The sequence below is a fragment of the Danio rerio genome, chromosome 13 (assembly GCF_049306965.1).
Source record: "Danio rerio strain Tuebingen ecotype United States chromosome 13, GRCz12tu, whole genome shotgun sequence".
Taxonomy (NCBI): domain Eukaryota; kingdom Metazoa; phylum Chordata; class Actinopteri; order Cypriniformes; family Danionidae; genus Danio; species Danio rerio.
Genome location: NC_133188.1, coordinates 2,355,348 through 2,376,469, shown reverse-complemented (window position 1 = coordinate 2,376,469; position 21,122 = coordinate 2,355,348). Strand labels below are relative to the sequence as shown.

Sequence of the window (21,122 nt, the reverse complement as noted above, 5' to 3'; positions counted from 1 at the left end):
TGTACTGATGATTTTGACATGTACTGTACCTTATTATCTGCATACGTCATGTTAATAGCCATACCGGTCTTTTTATGAGTAGCGATGTTAGTTTAGTCAGTGCAAGTCCGTTTGCGATGGTGTACGTGGTGTTCAATTTGACATATAGCTGCCACTTGCACGGCGGACAGCATCTGGCGATTATATGAAGGATTAAACAGAAGCTCTCGTGCTTGATGTGGCAAACAGTTACCTGAAAACTCCATCCCACAGACTTTTCACAGCGGACTTGAAGCCAACGGAAGTCTTTTATCCACTTTTGGAAAAGTGTAGATGGTGGATTAACATTCAGCACATGATCACTAGTAAGCCGTGTCATTATTTGTAACTTTAGATGCCATGGTTTCTAAAACTAAATCTGTCAGTGTTATCTTCATTCTCATCTTCAGCGCTTTACAGTTTTTCGCGGTAGTAGCTCTCTAAGTCACCCCAAGCCAGAAGGCGCTGACTGAGTGATTGACAGCTGATATTAACCAATCATTCGCATTCAGTGCTAGAGCAGTGGTGGGCCAATAAGAAGAGCGCGAAGGCGGGGCAAGCATTACGGACTTGGCTTTACTGCAGCAAGTTGACATGACAACTGTTTTAAACCATTCCTGAGCGCTGCGTTTCCCATTTCAAGTGCGGACAAAGAGCTTAGAGAGGAATTCTGCATGAATGTCTCCTGAATCTGCGCATGTGGTGAACATTTTGCAGTAAAAACTGGTCGCACACAACAATTTTAGGCACTCGCAGAAATGCTCCCAAATATATTTTGAGGTCGCATAGATAAAATTTTGGGGGCATATGCGACCAAAACGGTCGCAATTTCGAGCCCTGTTTCAGCAATATTTGTTTTGGATTGTCTCCAGAATAAACCACTGTTATACAACGACTTGCCTAATTACCCTAACTTTACCCTAATTAACCTAGTTAAGCCTTTAAATGTCACTTTAAGCTGAATAGAAGTATCTTGAAAAATATCTAGTCAAATATTATGTGGTCATCATGACAAAGAAAAAAGAAATCAGTAATTAAATATGAGCTATTAAAACTATTATGTTCAGAAATGTGTTGAATAAATCTCTCTGTTAAACAGAAACTGTGAAAAAGATATATGGGGGGCTAATAATTCTGACTTCAGCTGTATATATTGCTGCTGTCTGGTAATTTGAAGTTCTTCTTTTATCCCTTATATGTAAGTCTAAATTAATAAATGCATAGTACCGGTGAGCATGGTGATGAGGGGTAAAGACTGCTCCTCAGCTGAGCCCCAGTATCCCGCTTCTCCCAGCAGGTTTCTCTCCAAAACCTGGTTATACAGCTCCTCTATCCAGGCCTGAGACAAGACCACCAGAACGCCACTGCTCTGGATCTGACGCACAAACTCCTTCTGCAAAGCGAATGAACCATGATCACACAAATATGTCACCACAGCGGAATGAACCACCAACTATTCTAGCATATGTTTTACGTAGCCGATGCCCTTCCAGCTGCAACCCATCGCCACACAGCAAGAAGGTCGCTGGTTTGAGTCCCAGTTGGGTCAGTTGGTATTTCTATGTGGAGTTTGCATGTTCTCCCCGTGTTGGTGTGGGTTTCCTCTGGGTGCTCCGGTTTCCCCCACAGTCCAAACACATGCGCTATAGGGGAATTGGATGAACTAAATTGGCTGTAGTGTATGAGTTTGTGTGTGACTTAGTGTGTATGGATGTTTCCCAGTACTGGGTTGAGGCTGGAAGGGCATCCGCTGCGTAAAACATATGCTGGAATAGTTGGCGGTTCATTCCTCTGTGGCGACCCCTGATAAATAAGAGACTAAACCAAAGGAAAATGAATGAATGAAGTTAACATCCCATTTCAAAATGCAACTCACGCATAACATCTGAGATAACATGTATTTGAACATTTAATTAACAATTAAATTAAAATGATGTAACTAGCAGCTGATACAAGCTCTGAAAATTAGCGTTTTAAAACTGGTAACCAGATGATTGTAAAAAAATGCATGGCAAAATAATGCAAGAAATACCAGAGACACCAGAGCAGACGTGGGCTTTCTGTGGTAATAGTCACAGCAGCACAGCTTGAGGTTGAGCAGGAGAGCATAATAGGAGACCAGGTACAATCCGTCTGCGTTCATTAGAGCCTGACAGTTCAGGTTTTCATTGCCCTCGAAACCCGGAGAATGAACCCCACCTATAAGAGCACACAATAACATCCCATTACACACACACACACACACACACACACACACACACACACACACACACACACACACACACACACTACACAGTTAACTAACAATAATAGCATTAATAGGGATTAGTGGCAGTTTTTTAAATATTAAAGAAATAGTTTGCCAAAAAAAAATGTTCTATCATCAATTAATTGTATTGACTTATTTGCAATGTACAGCTGAAATCAAAATGATCTTGTCAAATTTTAATTATTTAAAAAATACTTTTGTAATTGTTTATTAGTTGAGAAGTTATTTCAGCACATTTCTAAACATAATAGTTTTAATAACTCATCTCTAATAACTGATTTGTTTTCTCTTTGCCATGATGACAGCACATAATATCTGACCAGATATTCTTCAAGACACTAGTATTCAGCATAAAGTGACATTTAAAGGCTTAACTAGGGTAATTAGGCAAGTTAATCATTGTATAATGATGGTTTGTTCTGTAAACAATCGAAAAAACATTGCTTTAGGGTGGCTAATTAACTCAACACAGGCTCATTGTGAATCCGTACCCCCGTATACTTTTCTGGAGAGCTTGTATTATGTAGCCAGTGGTACGTATGGCTGCATTTTGTCATTAAAATGAATGCTACGTTTCTTTCCGCCACCTGACGCCACCTGTTTCTTTCCGCGCTACCAGCTGACTGCTTACGTCTGTATGGACGGCTGGCTTTTCCACCGTTACGTTTGCCCAGTGGTTTACAGCAGGGGTTCCCAAACTTTTCAGCCCGCGACCCCCAAAATAAGAATGCCAGTGACTCGCGACCCCCAATATCCTCTGAGGTGGTTATAAATACAGAAACCTTGCATGCAATGACGCAGACACACCAATTAAATTTGTGTCCGTGCTTAAAATGTGCCAAAAAGTATAACCTGATGTTATAAAATCAAAATGCATCTGACGCTATTGCTGCCTTTAATATAATGTAATTACCCCAGGGGTGGCAATCCAATAGAACTAGTAACTATAAGCTACTATAGTAACTACATAGTATATAGAAACTGTAAACGACTATTTTTATTTTCAGTATAGTTATGGATAAAATATGTTAATTCTTATGGTTTAATAAAAATAAATAGATTTTTGGAAATCACCAGGCGACCCCCCTTCATTGCCCCGCGACACCTCGGGGGGTCCCGACCCCCACTTTGAGAACCACTGGTTTACAGCATATGTCGGTGGACTTAGGAGGCGGAGTGAAGTTGACCACGATGACGGGGTTTGAGTCCAGCAAAGAACGATTTCAGAAAGCAGGTAAAACAAAAACATAAGCTAAAAAAACAAGTAAATAACAGGGTGAAAACGTGGGAAAAAATCAGGTGGCGGTGAGGGCTTTTCTTTTTATGGATTGCTTTAAAAACCATATCGGTTAAGTTTAGGTAAGGGAATAGATGGGTCATTCAGTCAGTCGACAGCTGTCTCTGGTAGATTTATGCGCGAGCAGGCACGAATGGCACTCACATGACAAATTTGAGATCTGAAAAAGCGCACACAGCAGCCTCTGGTGAATTTACGAAAATAAAAACTGCAAAACAACGTATCTCCTGCGGCGTATTTTGCGCTGTCCGGAAACGTATACAGGGGTACGTATCCACAATGAGCCTGGGATGAATAATATTTGAATAACCTTAAAATCACCTTTAAACAATTGAAAAATGCTTTAATTCTAGCCGAAATAAAACAATTAAGACTTTCTCCAGAAGAAAAAATATTATAGGAAATACTGTGAAAAATTCCTGAACCTGTCAAACATTGTTTGGGAAATATTTGACAGAATAAATTCACAAGGGGGGCTAATACTTGTGACTGCGCAAGGACTATTACCTGCTTGTAGTCCCGAGCAGAAGGTGGAGGAGAAGTTCTGCAGGGTCGCATCTACATCTGTGGTGCTGTGCAGTCCCAGCAGACGGGGCAGAAGTGTGGCTAGAGACTGCACAAAGAGCCTTGCGCTCTGTTGGTCCGCCTCCTGGTTCTTCAGCAGCTTTAAAGACAAAGCTGCAGTCCGCAGTGTACGGTGGCCGGGACAGTCCCGCGGCGTCTGCTCCTCATCAGCCAATGAGCAGTTATCAGAGCCCATATCGGATACATCAGACCGTCCGGAGTCCTTTTCTGCAGCCATGGAGTACTGATCACAGGAGTCAAACTCTGTTCTGGACAGCTCCTGCTCGTCCGCACTGAAGTTACTCTCGCTGTATCGGGAGCCATGCGAACGTGTCCGGGACTCCACCGATAAGAAGTTGGTGATGTCAGGATAGGCTAGGCCATGGCTGCGTTGCACTACGTCAGGAGGAGCCGTAGAGGATGAGATTTCAGGTGCGACACACTCCTGACGAGATCCACAGGTAGGCGAAGGTAGTCGCGGTTCGTCCCCGCAATCTTCAGGAGTGGTCCTCCCCATATCCCCTTCAAGCGTAGTCTGCCCTACATCCCCTTCCAAAGTGGTCTGGCCTGTGTCGGTGGTGACGCTAATGCTAATGTCAGGGCTGCGTTCGGTAATGCCCGCCTCCCATGCAGTGTTTTCGGATGAGAGCACTCGCCGCTGCCAGCGGAAGTCCGCTTCGTTGACTTCCACAGACTCACGCATTGACTCCGCCCCTTCCTTGAGCTCCTCCAATCGGCGCAGCAGCATGCGGGTCTGGTCCTGCTGCAGGCCACGCCCCTGACTGAGCTCATCCAAGGCACCTAATAGGGCCCCGGCGCAGGAGACGGAGGAGTAGCAGGCCTCAATCCCACCCTTCATACACGCTTCTGTGATGCCATCCATTACGCTGGGAAATTAGGAAAGACTCATTGGAGACACACAACACATTTTTAAGATCTCCGCTATAGTAACTAGATCATCACTGAATTTTAAACAAAACATCTTACAGTTTGAGAAGATCGAGATGTGATTTCCTTTTGGAGAAAGACCTCTTTCTCGTCTCGTGTTCAATCACGCATGGACCGGCGAGGTCAAACAAGCGCTGGGGGCTTCCCACAATCTGTGAGAATGAGGGAAAACAACAACATGCTTATTAGAAGAGTTAACCTGTTTATTTTAATATCACTGCATGAATAAATGATCTGAAAACATAGCTAATAAAACTAGCATTTATATAGGGAGATGTAATATATCGTAAGAAATATCGTTATCGCGATACTCAACACAACATCGCATATTTTTCCAGACTCCCAAGGTTTAAATAGAGCATTTTGAGGGATGTACACAATAACAATGGTCCCAACGTATTTTCCAAAAAATCCAAAAAGAGCCACATATTGATAAATAATGCTGTTATAGCTGTTTTAACATTAAAGGGTCACGAAACACCAAAACACATGTGTTTGAGCTGTTGACAGTCGTATATGTGTCCCACACTGCTAAAAACACTATTAAGACACCTATATTTCACTAAAAAGTGTAAATTGGTTGTTTTTGCGTTATTTCAAGCAAATTCGTACTTCCTGTTTGAAACGAATTTTTGAAGCTGCGTCACGGTCATGACATAATAGCGTGTATTCCAGCGTGCAGACTGGACGTCTGTGCCAGAGCGAGTCTTATTACGTCTTACAGTGTGCTGCATTAATGCATGAGTAAAGCTTGGTTCAAACCAATCAGCGCGCTCTATTGTGCAACTTCATTAATATTCATTACTATCACCGTGTTTTCAGGACAGAGACGCCACGTTGTGTTGGCAAAACAAGCGTGAAGTGTTGCTTTTATAGTTTGCTGCAGTTAGGTTTCGTTTTCATTTTCTCTCTGTGAGAGCTCAGACTCACGTGTGGATTAACAGTGTACGCGACGCTCGACAACAATAACTTACGTGTCTAAGGAGGATTATTGTTTACCTGAGAGCTGTTCTCATCTGCAAACGCTGAGATCTGGATTCGTTTGTAATCCTCTCTTCATAAAGACGCGGCTCTAGTTGCTGGTGATTGTCCTGTCTCTACAGATTTGGTAAGTGAGCGACCAGCGCTCTTTGTTTATTCAGTTTGTTCGTATCTAACAAACTATTGCACAGAGTGTAAACATGTTAGCACCACAACCAAACTTTAACCTCGTGTAGGATTTTCACCGCATTTTGTGACCGGAATAACACACGCGGCTTTCTGACACTACCTGCCGTGTGCATCTAAGTTTCTGGGAAATGCGGAGTTTTTTTTTCTCTCATTCGCCGTGCGGTATCAAACATTGCATGAAAAATACACGCTTAGAGCAGATCCTCGAATCAAATATCTCGTTTGTCGCGAGGGGCATGAATGAATTCCCTGAATGAAAGAGCCAAACTGCAGTTAAAGTCCACCATTTAATAATTTGTCAAATAATTCGACTACAGATGTCCATGTAGGTTAAACACCATCACTTTCTGCTGTATGTGTATGTGTGTGTGTGTGTATTTTGACTCTGAAACTCGCGCGTGCCCAAATAGACACTCCCACACCATCCCACTTTTCTTCCTCCGACACTCCCCCCTAAACAGAGCTGGACACGCCCACTTTTCTGACTTTTTCCAAAGAAGAGGTGTGAAAACACCCTGCTGAAACGAGGAGGTTTCATGGCCCTTTAAGTTATGATTGAATTGCCTCTTATGACATCAACACACTGAAATGGTCCATAGCTGAATGTAGCGAGTCTACTGATGCCACGTCACCCTGGTCACATATTCACCCCAGCTGGAACCTCATCAGCACCGGATCGCTCACAGCTGGACCTCATCAGCCAGAGAGAGATATAAGCCAGCCCCACACAGGAGGAAGATGAGCTTCATTTACACATGACTCCCTGTGCTAACGCTTGTCTCTCTCTCTGTTTCTCCCACAGCGGACTCCAGCTCGTGAACGATCCGACAACCGAACTCTCACCATCCTTCACATTCTCCCCGGAGCACTTGAGCACCAACACTACGAAGAGCACCGTATTTGCACCTATCACCTTTGTAAATAAAGCACCCTCCGGGGGAATTGTTTGTAACTTACGTCACTGTGTTTGTGTTTTCCCTCTGCCTCGCTACATGTATTTGAGTCAAAAGTTGTCCTACACTTACAAACAATATATCAAAGCCAATAATATTTCTTCAGCTCTCAGATGACCTATAAATCTCATTTTCCCCAAAAAATTAAGGGTCAATAAATATGTAAACTATTAATTGACATAATGTACACTTTTTTACTTAATTGTGTTGTTAACAGTAGGGCTGCACAATATATCGCAAAACTATCGTTATCACGATAAAAGTATCGTCATTGCAATAAACAAACATCTGTGATAAATTACATTTGTTTTATGCATTGGTTGTTTATCTAAATCAGATTGGACCTTACTATCTGTATCTACAACTCCCGAACCACCTCCCCACTCCCCCAAGTCGGTACAATAATAGCATTTTTATAAGGAAACGTCATATCGTAAGAAATATCGTTATCGCAATACTCATTAGCAACATTGCATATTTTTCTAGATTCCCAATGTTCAGTAGTTGTATTTCAGCCAAATAATGTCCTATCATAACTATCCTATCATTAATTGACCAAATTTAAAGTTAGAAAAGGTACTTAATTGTGTTATATACAGTAGGGCTGCACAATATATCGCAAAGGTATCGTTATCATGATAAAAGTACTGCAGACATCTGTGATCAATTACTTATGTTACATTATGCATTGGAGGCGACGCAGTAGCGCAGTAGGTAGTGATAACATATCGTTATCATGAAATTTAACGGGATGATTTTATCGGAATGTAATCTGCTGGTACAATATTTAACTTTAGTTTGGAGTGTCGTAGGCTTATTTTTTTTACCTCTTTCATAATTGTAATGGCCTCCATTCTGTGCTGGACAACACAATAGCAATAGCAATAGACCTTTTTCTTGGAATGCAAAATTACCCATTATGCTTTGCGTGTATGCGCAAGGAGAATGTGAAGAACTTCCGGTCGGCAGCTGATGCGTGTAAACAGTCACATTTGGACAGCTTTGAAACGATAGTTTTAATCTATTTTACCTGCTTTTATCCTCTTTGAACTAACACTGTTGTCCATCAGCAGCATCTCCTGGACTGATCATTTACAGAAATGCGATCTAATAGGATGGAAAACAGCTGCTGTGAGGCGTTTTCCCCTCGTTGTCAGACGGCATCTTCTGCAGTTTAGATGAAGCCTCGTCATCGCTAAAGTCAACAGTTTCTCTTTATTTCAAATATATAACCAGCCCAAACTAATGTAGTTCACCAAAATGTGACACACACACGTAGCCTGTACTGTGCCACTGACACACTGATTTAATAACGGTGACAAAGTGAAAATATAGGCTAGTGTCATTTCCAAATGACAGAAAAACACAAACCGTGGTGAAAACAACACACGAAATAAAACACAAACGGCTCGCGATTAGCATGAACAGCAAATCAGCAGCAGAGCATCAATAACAGACTTTTATTGCTCATTTTTGTAAATTGCACGACTTTCATACCTGTTAAGTTTCATGCCAGTACTCTGGTTTGCTCTCTCTCTGTGTGTGTGTGTGTGTGTGTGTGTGTGTGTGTGTGTGTGTGTGTGTGTGTGTGTGTGTGTGTGTGTGTGTGTGTGTTAAAGAGCTGCTGAGCTAACAGCTGACAGGCCGGGAACGCACACACACACACACTGTATTTCTGACAGCAGACACGTGAACTAGGAGAACGTTTTTCTCGTATTTCTGACGCGCTTGAACCACATGTGACAGATTATAACGGCTTTAACAGACACATTTCTAAGTTGTGTCACAAAAACACTCTGTTATCCATTAAAAGCGTTATTGAAACCCATTTTCGGAGCGCAAATTACCAGTTGTACACGCTGTAAACAGAAGTTTTTAGCATTCTAACGGAAGACGCTGGTCGCTATGGCGCCCGCCATGCAGCAGCCATGAAAAAGGTCTATAGCATTCTCAATATCATTGATATTGCATATTATATATTTTCCCAGTATCATGCAGCCCTAAAATATCGTTATCAGGATATTTTTATCATATCGCCCAGCCCTATATAAAACCTGCTAATACAGTATTTAACTTCAGTTTAGTGTGTCGTATGATCATTCTTTACCTCTTTCATAATCTTAATGGCCTCCACTCTGTGTTGGGGTGGTGGGTAGAGCAGAATACGGTGGTACAGAGACTGCAAAACAGGTTTCATGGACTCGACACAGCCTACCAGACGCACCAACTCTGCAGCCACATAGCAGATGGTCCGGACCACCGGCCCAATCATAAGCGGAGCACTAGAGGAGCATCCCGAACCCCTGCCCTGATCCAGAACCGCTGACCCCGGGGCTGATACTGAGTCCTGACACTGAGCGCCATGAGCAGAGGTGATGCTCTTATCACTCGCTGGGTTTCCCATTATCACCACCAGGGTGGGACATAACTGCTTCCTGTGAGTTGCAGAAATAGGCTCTTCTCAGAGTGAGTTTTTCCTTGAAACAAGTAAAATAATCTGCCAGTGGGTAAGCTAAATAATGTAATGTCAAAAGAAAAAACAGGATTACCCCCTTAATTACAGATAAAGTGTTAGTTGAGCTACTTTAACTAGTTAAAATGCCTACACTGACAGTATGCAGTGTGCAGTGGAAATAAAGAAGTGTCTCACCAGACCAGGTCAGTGAAGTTTCGCTGCAGGTGCATTGTGGGAGGACAGCTGCTGAGCATGGACAAAATAGACTCCAGGTACAACAGCTGCAGCAGCTGGTTTTCACTAAAATAAAAAATAATAAGATTAATTAAAAAAAATTAAGCAAAAATTTATTAAATAAAGTGAAAAATTAAATAGCAAACATTATTAAATAAAACAAAGAAAAGATGTTTAATAAAATAAAGCAAACAATTAAATAAAGCAATAAACTAAATAGCAAAAAATAAAATAGCCAAAAAAATTATGTAAAATAAAACAAATAAATAAAAGCAAACAATTAAAAGCAAAAGATAAAATAAAAAATTTAATAGCAAAAAATTTAATAAAACAAATCAAAACATAAATAAAATAAAGCAAACATTTTAATAAAGCAAAAATGTAAATAAAAAAGTTAAATTTAAATTAAATAATAAAAAATTAAATAAAGCAAAAAAACAAAGCAAACAATTAATTTAAATTAAATACCAAAAAATTTATTGTAAAAAATGTATTAAATAAAACAAAAAATAAAGCAGAAATAAAAAAGCAAGAAAATAAATGTAATTAAATAGCAAAAAGTTATAAAAAATAAAATAATAAAAATAAAATAAAGCAAAAAAAAAACAAAGAAATAAAAAAATAATTAAATTAAATACCAAAGATTTTAATTGCAAAAAATTAAATAAAGCAAGAAAATAAATGTAATTAAATAGCAAAAGAAATTTATTAAACAAAAAATTAAGCAAAAAATTTAATAAAATAAAGCTAAAAAAATAAATAAAGCAAAGCATATATTTAAATTTAAATATAAAAGTAAAAAATGAAGTTAAAATAAAATAGTAAAAAATAAAGGAAAAAATAAAACAAAATAATTAGTAATTCAATTAAAAAATACAGAAATATCCAAAAGAAAAGAGCGTTTCTCTTATTACACTAATAAATCACATTCTGATTTCATTATCAGAGGAGTGAGCTTCAAAACCATTAAAGTATGTTTGAGATAAAGTATGACTGTTTCCGACATAAATGCAATACTATTAGTCAATACTAACATACAATAAATTGTTTCTTTACAGTAAAAGTGATGCAAAGCAAACACTGCATATAACAATAATCAATAATCTGGAGTCTAAAAGTATATAATGAGTAGCTGATAATATGTAACGCTTACTTTGAGACGGACTCCAGTTTGTCACAGAAAACAGTGAGGACCATGACAACATCTTCATACAGCGCCTCAGTACTGGGAGAGACATCTGAAAACATACATACATGCATAAACATACTTTACCATTAACTGACGCCAAAATGCATCATAGCCAAGATAAACAAAATCAGTTATTAGAAATTGGGGAAAACTTATTCAGAGGGCCTAATAAATCTGACTTCAACTGTAGGAATCTAATAAGTAGACTTCAGAACAGAGCCACTATAGCCACTGTTATCTTTATTGATGGTTAAATATAGTAGTTTATCAGCGAAATGCAAATGATATAACGGACAGTTCAGTGGATGAGCCGTATTGAAAACCTAGTCTTTCTTTGCTTGGCCGTAGACATGTTTTCAGTTTTGATTGGTTCATCAGCATACCTTTGCGCTGGTGCACAGGAATACACTGTTCTTCACCATCAACATCCTGTAAAGATACAAACACACTCATTACAATAACAATACAATCTAAATATTACAATCTGATGATGCCTGAAATACTAAAAAAGTCCTAGACAAATACTTTATAATAGTGGATTTAATGTGTTAACTTTAGTTTTTACACGGCTGATTCCCAGATAACAACTGCTAAATAACCTAGACTCATGTGGAAACTTTGAATAATCTTGAGGGTCAGTGAATAAATTCACATTTATGTAAATACATCCACAATCATACAGTTTGTATCTGCTTGTCTGTCATGTTTTGACTTTTTTGGACTGTCTGAAAAATGCGCAGGTTAGTGTATACTCCATTCAGCCAGTTACGTTTCTATCAGTTTTGTGTTTAATTAAAGAATTCATAAACTATTATGGCTCAGAACAATGTTTTGTGTCTAATGTCTATGTTTTGTAGCAAGTAGCAGTGTAACAAACCGGATAAAGTATATTCAGGAGGGTTGTTTTTGCAGATTAAACCGTTTCAATAAACAAATGAGACCTTATTGTAAATTATGTGTGCACAGAATCCCACCACTGACATTCTGTATAGACATGCGTTTGTTTTTATTGAAGCTCAGTTGAAGTCTTATAGCACGTGACTCACTGTGTTTTCTTGTCTATGGCGTAGCTGTAGAGTGAGGTCTCCAAGAATCTGGCTGAGAGTGGCTCTGACCGCCGTGTTGATACTGCGCTGATGACAACTGGATATATACGTCTCTATACATACCTAGAGAAACAACAACACAGATTTTTAGCAAATCCTAATGACAAAGCTTAAAAAGTTAGCCTCATTTACAGTGGAGTACAGAGATTACATTGAGTATGTGGAGTACAGAGAAGATAGTCTGCATGAACCGGAAGCTGCGACCGTTTATTTTTTTCCATATTGTGACGCAGTTCCTAGAGAAAAGGAATATTAAATGAGAAAACAGTGGGTGTGGCTTGTTTTTTCTGCTGCGAGCTGATTGGATGTAGTAAAGTAGGCATTTCATAAATATGGGATAATGTGTTTGCAGAGAGTTATTACAACAGACTCCTCCTCCAACTGCAACTCATTCACACACACACACACACACACACACACACACTCGCATTCATACACAACGGGTAATTTAGTTCAATCAATTCCCCTATAGCGCATGTGTTTGGACTGTGGGGGAAACCAGAGCACCAGGAAGAAACCCACACCAACACGGGCAGAACATGCAAACTCCACACAGAAAACTGACCCAACTGGGACTTGAACCAGGGAGCTTCTTGCTGTAAGGGGACAGTGCTAACCATTGAGCCACCGTGCTGCCATGGGGTAAGCAAAATAATGTTCTTTCAAAGCAAAAATCTGATTATTTTGCATCTTAGTAGAATCTAAAAGCGAGCAAACAGAGTGACCGCCGGGCATCTGCTGTTGAGCGGCTCATGGAAGAGGGACTGAAGACGTGGCATCTGTGAACACCGACACTTGTAACCATAGCAACACACCGTTGATAAGAGGAAAATATTTAGAGGGTTCATTGTGTGCCACTGAGCCGTTCACCTTTATTAATAATAATAATAATAACAAAAAATCTTGCATTATAGGAACAAAGTCCGCTTGAAATCCAAATTTACAATGTTTCTTTTGCTAGTGCACATTGATATTCCTAAGTGAATAATCAACCCTTTAACTGCCTGCTCGACCAAATGGTTGACCATATTTTGACAGACTATATTTTACTGAGAGGAGGAAATAACTAAACCTGATTGAGCCATCTCTACCATCTGGAAGTATGTTATGCCAAAAAAAATCCACTAGTTGTCACTAACGCAATCAACTGCACTCGTCACAACATTGCTTTTACCATTGAAGCAGGGGCATTGCTAGACATAAAGCTCTACTGGGGCACAGCACCCCCTTCAAAAAAATATAAATAAATTTATATAAATATTTATATATTATTAAAAATAATATATATATATATATATATATATATATATATATATATATATATATATATATATATATATATATATATATATATATATTTTTTTTTTTTTTTTTTTATATATTGACTATATATATATATATATATATATATATATATATAAAACAAAAAATACATAATTATAAATAAATAACAGTATTGTTGTTACTATACAATTATTATTCTAAGTAAATAACAGAAATTAATCCTAAATATAACTGGAAAACAATCTGAAGACGGTTACGGGTCTTAATACGGCATCCGGCATACGAAAATCTTTCAATATGCACTTATCGCGCAGCCCTACCTCAAATACAATGTGTGTCTGGATAGTTTATGTGTCTGCTGTGTGACTGGACGTGCTCTGCTTTAGCTCAATACTTATGTCCTGATCCCTGTGTGAAAAACAGGAGACATCTGGCACAACCAGACCCCTTCACACATGATGATGATGATGATGATGTGCTTTTATGAGCTGTTTATGGCCACCAGAACAGAGTTAGACACACAAACACCAGGAGAAACCCTATCAGTCAAGCAGAGCGAGAGCTCATCGCTTTGAAGGAAACTCTTTGATACTAGTGTACAGTATATGCAATTTAGTGGTTAGCACTGTCACCTCACAGCAAGAAGGTCACTGGTTTGAGTCCCAGCTAGGTCAGTTGGCATTTCTGTGTGGAGTTTGCATGTTCTCCCCATGTTGGCGTGGGTTTCCTCCGGGTGCTCCGGTTTCCCCCACAGTCCAAACACATGCACTATAGGGGAATTGATCAACTAAATTGGCCGTAGACTAAGAGTGTGTGTGTGAATATGAGAGTGTACAGATGTTTCCCAGTACTGGGTTGCAGCTGGAAGGGCATCCGAAGGAAAATGAATAACTGGTATGAAAATAAATCATGTAGAAAATAACAAATGTAATGGTCCTGCAACGAAGATCTCAGCAGGTTTTGTGGATCAAGTGTGAAGCAAACTCTGCAGTGTCCTCATTAAAGTAGCATTACAGCGCAGCACTCTTTAAGAATAGACGCCCTTTGACAAGGACTTCAATTAGAGTCTTGCCAAATTCACTTTAGATTAGCAGTTTCAATTTGCTCTTTCATTTAGTCGGTCAATGGCCAAAAACGTTGCTCTTACCTCAGCAATTTTCAAGATGTTGCGGCCAGTGATCTCGAAGGTCGAGGAGTAGGTGACGCAAAGTAGGACCTACAACACAAAACATGATGTTATTTTAAACATTGCTCATTTCATTTTGAAGGTCTCCTTCAACAGGTTTATATTAATACACGGTTAAAAACATGACATTCCCTAATTTTATGCAGCATCAGCTTTTTCCTCTCAGTGTATGAGACAGTTGGTTCAAGAATCCACTTTCTAAACCCCGCCTACTCTGCTCTGGTCTACCATATAACTGTACTCTGCTCTGATCAAATTGATATAGTTTGTTCTTATTGGTCAGAAAGCTTTATATTCTGTGTTGAATGGTCAGATAACCTTATTCTGCTCTGATTGGTCAGTTGTCCCCCCATATGTTCTAGTTGGTCAGATAACCATACTCTGCTCTGATTGGTCAAATGGACCCCTTTTTTGTTGAAATGGGTCAGAAAGCTCTATACTCTGATTTGATTGGCCTGATAACCCTATTCTGTTTTGATTGGTCCGATTACACCACTCTGCTCTGGTTGGTCAGATTGCCTTACTTTGTTCTAGTAGATGATAAGGCTGTACTCTGCTGATTGGCCAGCTTACCCTACTCTCCACTGACTGGTCAAATGGACCTATTTCTTTCTAATTGGTCAGAAGGCCTATGCTCTGATTGCACAGGATAACCATACTCTGCCCTGATTGGTCAAATGAACCCCTTTTGTTGTAATTGGTCAGAAAGCTCTATACTCTGGTAAGATAACCCTACTATGCTCTGATTGGTCCGATTACACCACTTTGCTCTGATTGGTCAGCTTTTCCCACTTTGTTTTAGTTGATCATAAGGCTGTACTCAGCTCTGATTGGCCAGATTATCCTACTCTCCTCTGATTGGTAAACTGGACCTACTTTTGTCTAATTGGTCAGATGGCATATGCTCTGATTGGTCAAATGGACACCTTTTGTCAAAATTGATCAGAAAGCTTTATACTCTGCTCTGATTGGCCAAATAACCCTATTTTGTTCTGATTGGTCAGTTGGCCCCACTTTGCTCAGATTGGTCAAATAGCTCTAAACTTTGTACTAATAGGTCAGAAGGCCTTGCCGTGCTCTGATTGGCTAGGATTTGTTTTAATTGGTCAGATAACCCTACTATACTTTGATTGCCCTACTTTCTTCTAGTTGATCAAAAAGCTGTACTCTGATCTGATTGGCCAGCATACCCTACTCTCCTCTGACTGATCAAATGAACGTACTTTTTTCTAATTGGTCAGAAGGCTTATTCTCTGATTTGTCAAGATAACCATACTCTGCTCTGATTGGTCAAATAAACCCCTTTTTTGTTGTTATTGGTCCGAAAGCTCTATACTCTGCTCTGATTGGCCAGATAACACTACTCTCTTCTTAATAGTCACCAAGCCTTCCTTTGTTCTGATCAGTCAGTTGGCCTTACTATGCGTTAATCAGTCATATAACCATACTCTGCTCTGATTGGTCAAATGAACCCATTTTTGTTGTTATTGGTCAAAAAGCTCTAAACTCTGCTCTGATTGGCCAGATAACACTACTTTGCTCTGATTGGCCAGATAACCCTACTATGCTCGGATTCGTCAGACTACACCACTCTGATCTGATTGGTCAGATGGCCGACCTTTGTTATAGCTGACCAAAAGGCTCAACTATGCTCTAACTAGTTAGATAACCATACTCTCTACTGATTGGTCACTTTGCCTTCAGTCAGGCACCTCTGCACTAATCGGTCAGATAACCATGCTCTGCTCTGAATAGCCAGATAACCCTACTGTCCTCTCACTGGTCAAATGACCCTATTTTTTCTAAGGGTCAAAAGGCTGTATGCTCTGCTCTGATTGGCCAAACAACCCTACTGTCTTCTAATTTGTCACTTAGCCTTCCTTTGCTCTGATCAGTCAGTTGGCCCTACTATGCACCAATCAGTCCTTTAACCATACCCTGCTCTGATTGGCCACATAACACTACTCTGCTCTGATTGGCCAGATAACCATACTAATGTTTTGATTGGTCAGATTTCATTACAGATTACACTTCCCCGCTCATGTCAGGAAGCTAACATCCATATCTGAATTTCAAGTTCTTCCTTACCGCTTGCATTCAAAGTTATACAAATAGTAACCACGGTGTTGGTTTGATAATCAATTACGACACAGCTACAACGTTTGAGACTTAAAACAGACATCATTAGAGAACCAATACAAACCACAGACTGGCTTTGGGTAGAAACTAGAACTGGTAATAACTCTGCAGGGCTTTTAACATTCACAAACCCCTACATTACACACTACAAGACTATCTGAAAAGGCATAAAAGATCCAGCTGTAATGGGAACGGGAACACAGTGTGTCTTGGGAGGTCTGCGTGCCAGTAATGCTGCACATTCATCCAATTACACTGACACTGCATTGATTAATCCTGCAAGAAGCAACAGTTTTTGGACGCTGACTAGCCCAGCTCTTCTTGCAGGCCTTTACATAAACACACACAGACCTTCATAACCTCCACCTGCAGGTCTTCATGGAGGCTCGGCGTCACTCTGACAGCTTCCAGGATTTGACCCAACAGTTGTTTCTCTGGAGCTTCTGCTTCCACCGCGAGAAAACAATCCTCACACAGGATCTTCTGTCAGAGAACAACAGCAGAATACACACATTACAATGCTTTGTTTTAAGTAGAGGATTTCTTCTCTGCAGTCGGCAGAGTCATCAAGGTGATGCTTTAAAAGAAATAAAAGAGTCTGCCAACCTTTCACACAAACAATAAACCCCTGTGTGAGAAACACTGACAGAATAGCTTTATTTGCAGTGCGGTATCGGTGAAATGTCTCTTAATAGTGTGAAATGTTCAGTAATGAGCGCACCTGCATCCCAGTGAGGGCCGTCTGTGCCAGTTTGGTGTTTTTAGACTCCAGCGCCAACTGAAGAGGGAATAAACACTTCTCTCTGCACAAAAATAGTCCACGCTTAACACTCCAGAGCATGAAAGAAAGAGTTTGCATTGAAGCATTTTAATGTTACTGTCTCCCTCTGATGAATCACAGATTAAAGCATCTGCTGAATGAACAATCATAAATCAAGGAACTCCTTTCAAACATATTGTAGAGCTAGGAAAATGAGAAATACAATTCGGTAATGCATTTTCACTGTGTGCATACAAGCTAGGGCTGCACGATACTGGGGAAATATGCGATGTTGTTGTTGAGTATTAAAATAACGATATCTCTTATTATATATTATGTCCCTATATAAATGCTATTTTTTATTAGCTATGTTTTAATATAATTTATTTATTTTATAGTGGTAAAATTAGCAGGTAAACGACATTCTTCAGATTTGATTAATTCTAATTCAGACAAAAAAAAAAATTGTGTTGAGGTGCAAACGTTTAGTCTCTAAAACACTGAATGAGTGAAAACCTCAGCAGATATCCTGACTCTGATTGGCTGCTGTCATCTCGACTCCGCCCATCAGTGTTTATTTTCAGCTCTGGGTTCAGCTTTGAGTCACTGCAGCCAATAGCAGAACAGCAGCTACTGGGGAGGCGGGGCTAAAGATAGTAAGGCCTCATCTGATTAGTTCAGATAAACAACCAATGATTAAAATGAATGTAATTATCACAGGTGTCTGTGATACCTATTCTTCATATACTATTATCGCGATAACAATACTTTTGCGATATAAATGTGCAGCTCTACTATATATAACACAATTTAGTACCTTTTCTAAGTGTAAATTCGGTCAATTTGTTTTTATAGAGTATATTGACCCTATGGAAAGAAATGTTTATGACCCTGAATCAACAAAAATAAGGGTATATTTTTGGAAATGCAGGTTCACTGTGTGCATACAACCTAAAACAGCGATGTCACGAAACTGGAATTCGGTATCAATCGATACAAAAATTTTGAAAACGGCCATTTCCCGCTAATATTTGAGCACTGTTGAGCGCGTTCTTAAACAGCGCTGATTTGCCATTGTGTTTACAAGCTCAACAGAAATGACTGTGATTGGCTGTGAAGGTCATCAGTTCACCGAACTCACCGCTGTTTACTGAGTGTAACCACAGATACAGGGACACTGGAGCGTTTTCAAGCTGCGATTCATCAGTGGATCCCTCATATGTCCGCTTATAGGCAAACCAGCTGATCGACGTGACTTTAAAACGCTCCATTGTTAATGTATCTGTGGTTACACTCAGTAAACAGCGGTGGTTTGGTGAATTCATGACCCTCCCAGCCAATCACAGTCATTTCTGTTGAGCATGTGAACACCATGGCAAATCAGCGCTCAAATGTTCGCGTGAAATGGACGCTTTTAAAATTTCAGTACTGATTGGTATCGAATTCCAGTATCATGACAACCCTAGTTGAAGTGAAATGACATGCAAAACTTAAAAAAACAACAGGAGACATACTTAATAATAGATGCAAGCAATGTAAAAACACATTTAGATAACAAAATTAGTAAAGTTAGAACAAAAAAGAAAAAGAAAATAAATATTCAAACTATTCATAGAAACCACAAAAGTATTGTAATGCTACAAACAAAAACAAAACAACACTGATATAAAAAAAATATCTGTATATGAAAAAAGAATATAACAAATGTGTATTTGTGGCCTTTCATGGATCTATGGAGCATACAGGTTATGGGAGAGCAATATTGACAATTTAAAGGCTGTATGTGAAATCAAAACACTTGCCTGAGTTTAGATGGTGATATTTTAACTGATCCATTCTGAGCCTGAAGAGTTTCTGCAAAAAACAGAAATGAGACAAAATGGAGGACAAATTATACAAAACACTTTGAAATTTATATAATGTTGTTAATATAATATAAACAGTTGATGATGTTGAACAGATTCAGGAAATTTTGACAGTATTTCCTATAGTAATTATTCTTCTGGAGAAAGTCTTATTTATTTTATTTTGGCAAGAATAAAAGCAGTTATTAATTATTTTAAAGCATTTTAAGGTCAGTATTATTAGCCCCTTTAAGCTATATTAGTTTTGGGTAGTCTCCAGAACAAACCACAGTTATACAATGACTTGCCTTAATTACCCTAACTTTACCCTAATTAACCTATACGCCTTTAAATGTCACTTTAAGCTGAATAGTAGTGTCTTGAAGAATATCTAGTCTAAAATTATTTACTGTCATCATGGCAAAGATAAAATAAATCAGTTATTAGAGATGAGTTATTAAAACTATTATATGCAGAAATGTGTTGAAAAAATACATCTTTCCGTTACACAGAAATTAGGGAAAAAATATACTATAATTCTGGCTTCAACTGTATACAATATATACTGACTATACTATACACACACACACACACACACACACAAACACATCTTAACTATTAATTAAAACGCAAACAAATTAAAATGCTTTAATTTATGAATAAACACACCACATACTTCGAGAACTATTCAAAGTATTACAGACTATCTGGGAGCCATCTATCCTTTCTCTGCCATTGATTGATTCTGTATAAGAGTGGAGCATCAGAGAGCATGAGTGACGGTCTGTGAGAAACACTCAAAGGTCAGTTATGGCACGTTCCTGAAGCTCATAAATCACCATGAACAACTGCTGTAGAGTGAGGTATGATCCACTCATACAGTCTATGAGTTAAACACAGAGCTAGAACACAGATTTAGGAGAACTACAACACTTCACACTTATTTTTAATTTAATCATTACAATATACAAGTCAGAATTATTAGCCCCTCGGAATATTTTTTCAGCACATTTCTAATCATAATAGTTTTAATAACTCGTTTCTAACAACTGATTTATTTTCTCTTTGCCATGATGACAGCACATAATATCAGATTAGATATTATTCAAGACACTAGTACTCAGCTTAAAGTGACATTTAAAGACTTCATTCATTCATTCATTTTCTTTTCGTTTTAGTCTCTTTATTAATTAGGGGTCACCACAGCGGAATGCACCGCCAACTTATCCAACAGATGTTTTACGCAACGGATGCCAGTACACACTCATTTACACACACACACACACACACACACACAATGGACAATTTAGCTTACCCAATTCTCCTATACAGCATGTGTTTGGAATTGTGGGGGAAAAAAGAGCATCTGGAGAAATGCTAACTGACCCCATCGAGACTCGAAGCAGCGACCTTGCTGTGAGGTGACAGCGCTACCCACTGCGCCACCGCGCCGCCCATATTAAAAGACTTAACTAGGTTAATTAGGTTAAAGTTAGGGTAATTAGGCATAATTTGGATCAAAGATTTGGAGTTATAAACATTATTTGTGTGATATTTTGAGCTGAAACTTCACATACACACTCTCTTGGGACATCAAAGACTTATTTTACATCTTGTAAAAAGGGGCATAATAGGTCTAATATAAAAATTAACACATCTTAATAGTATTATTATTATTACATGTGTAAAATATATATATATATATA

The 21,122-nt window shown here is 39.0% G+C and overlaps 2 protein-coding genes across 2 annotated transcripts in view; one reads left to right on the top strand and one right to left on the bottom strand.

Annotated features, from left to right (window-relative positions):
- fbxo9 (F-box protein 9) overlaps window positions 1-21,122 on the top strand; it is an 884,197-nt gene that overhangs the window by 844,433 nt on the left and 18,642 nt on the right. The gene's annotated exons all lie outside the window — the stretch shown is intronic.
- The window catches only part of arfgef3 (ARFGEF family member 3), a 59,288-nt gene that overhangs the window by 36,239 nt on the left and 1,927 nt on the right, over window positions 1-21,122 (bottom strand). Inside the window, exons 2-14 of the mRNA XM_009307061.5 lie at window positions 19,375-19,426; window positions 17,534-17,615; window positions 17,164-17,295; window positions 14,635-14,703; window positions 12,144-12,266; window positions 11,481-11,526; window positions 11,062-11,146; window positions 9,870-9,974; window positions 9,327-9,654; window positions 5,136-5,248; window positions 4,092-5,035; window positions 2,051-2,217; window positions 1,246-1,411 (exon numbers count right to left, since the gene is read on the bottom strand). Of these exons, the coding sequence (XP_009305336.2) occupies window positions 1,246-1,411; window positions 2,051-2,217; window positions 4,092-5,035; window positions 5,136-5,248; window positions 9,327-9,654; window positions 9,870-9,974; window positions 11,062-11,146; window positions 11,481-11,526; window positions 12,144-12,266; window positions 14,635-14,703; window positions 17,164-17,295; window positions 17,534-17,615; window positions 19,375-19,426 (2,412 nt within the window). The remainder of the gene's footprint in view (window positions 1-1,245; window positions 1,412-2,050; window positions 2,218-4,091; window positions 5,036-5,135; window positions 5,249-9,326; window positions 9,655-9,869; window positions 9,975-11,061; window positions 11,147-11,480; window positions 11,527-12,143; window positions 12,267-14,634; window positions 14,704-17,163; window positions 17,296-17,533; window positions 17,616-19,374; window positions 19,427-21,122) is intronic.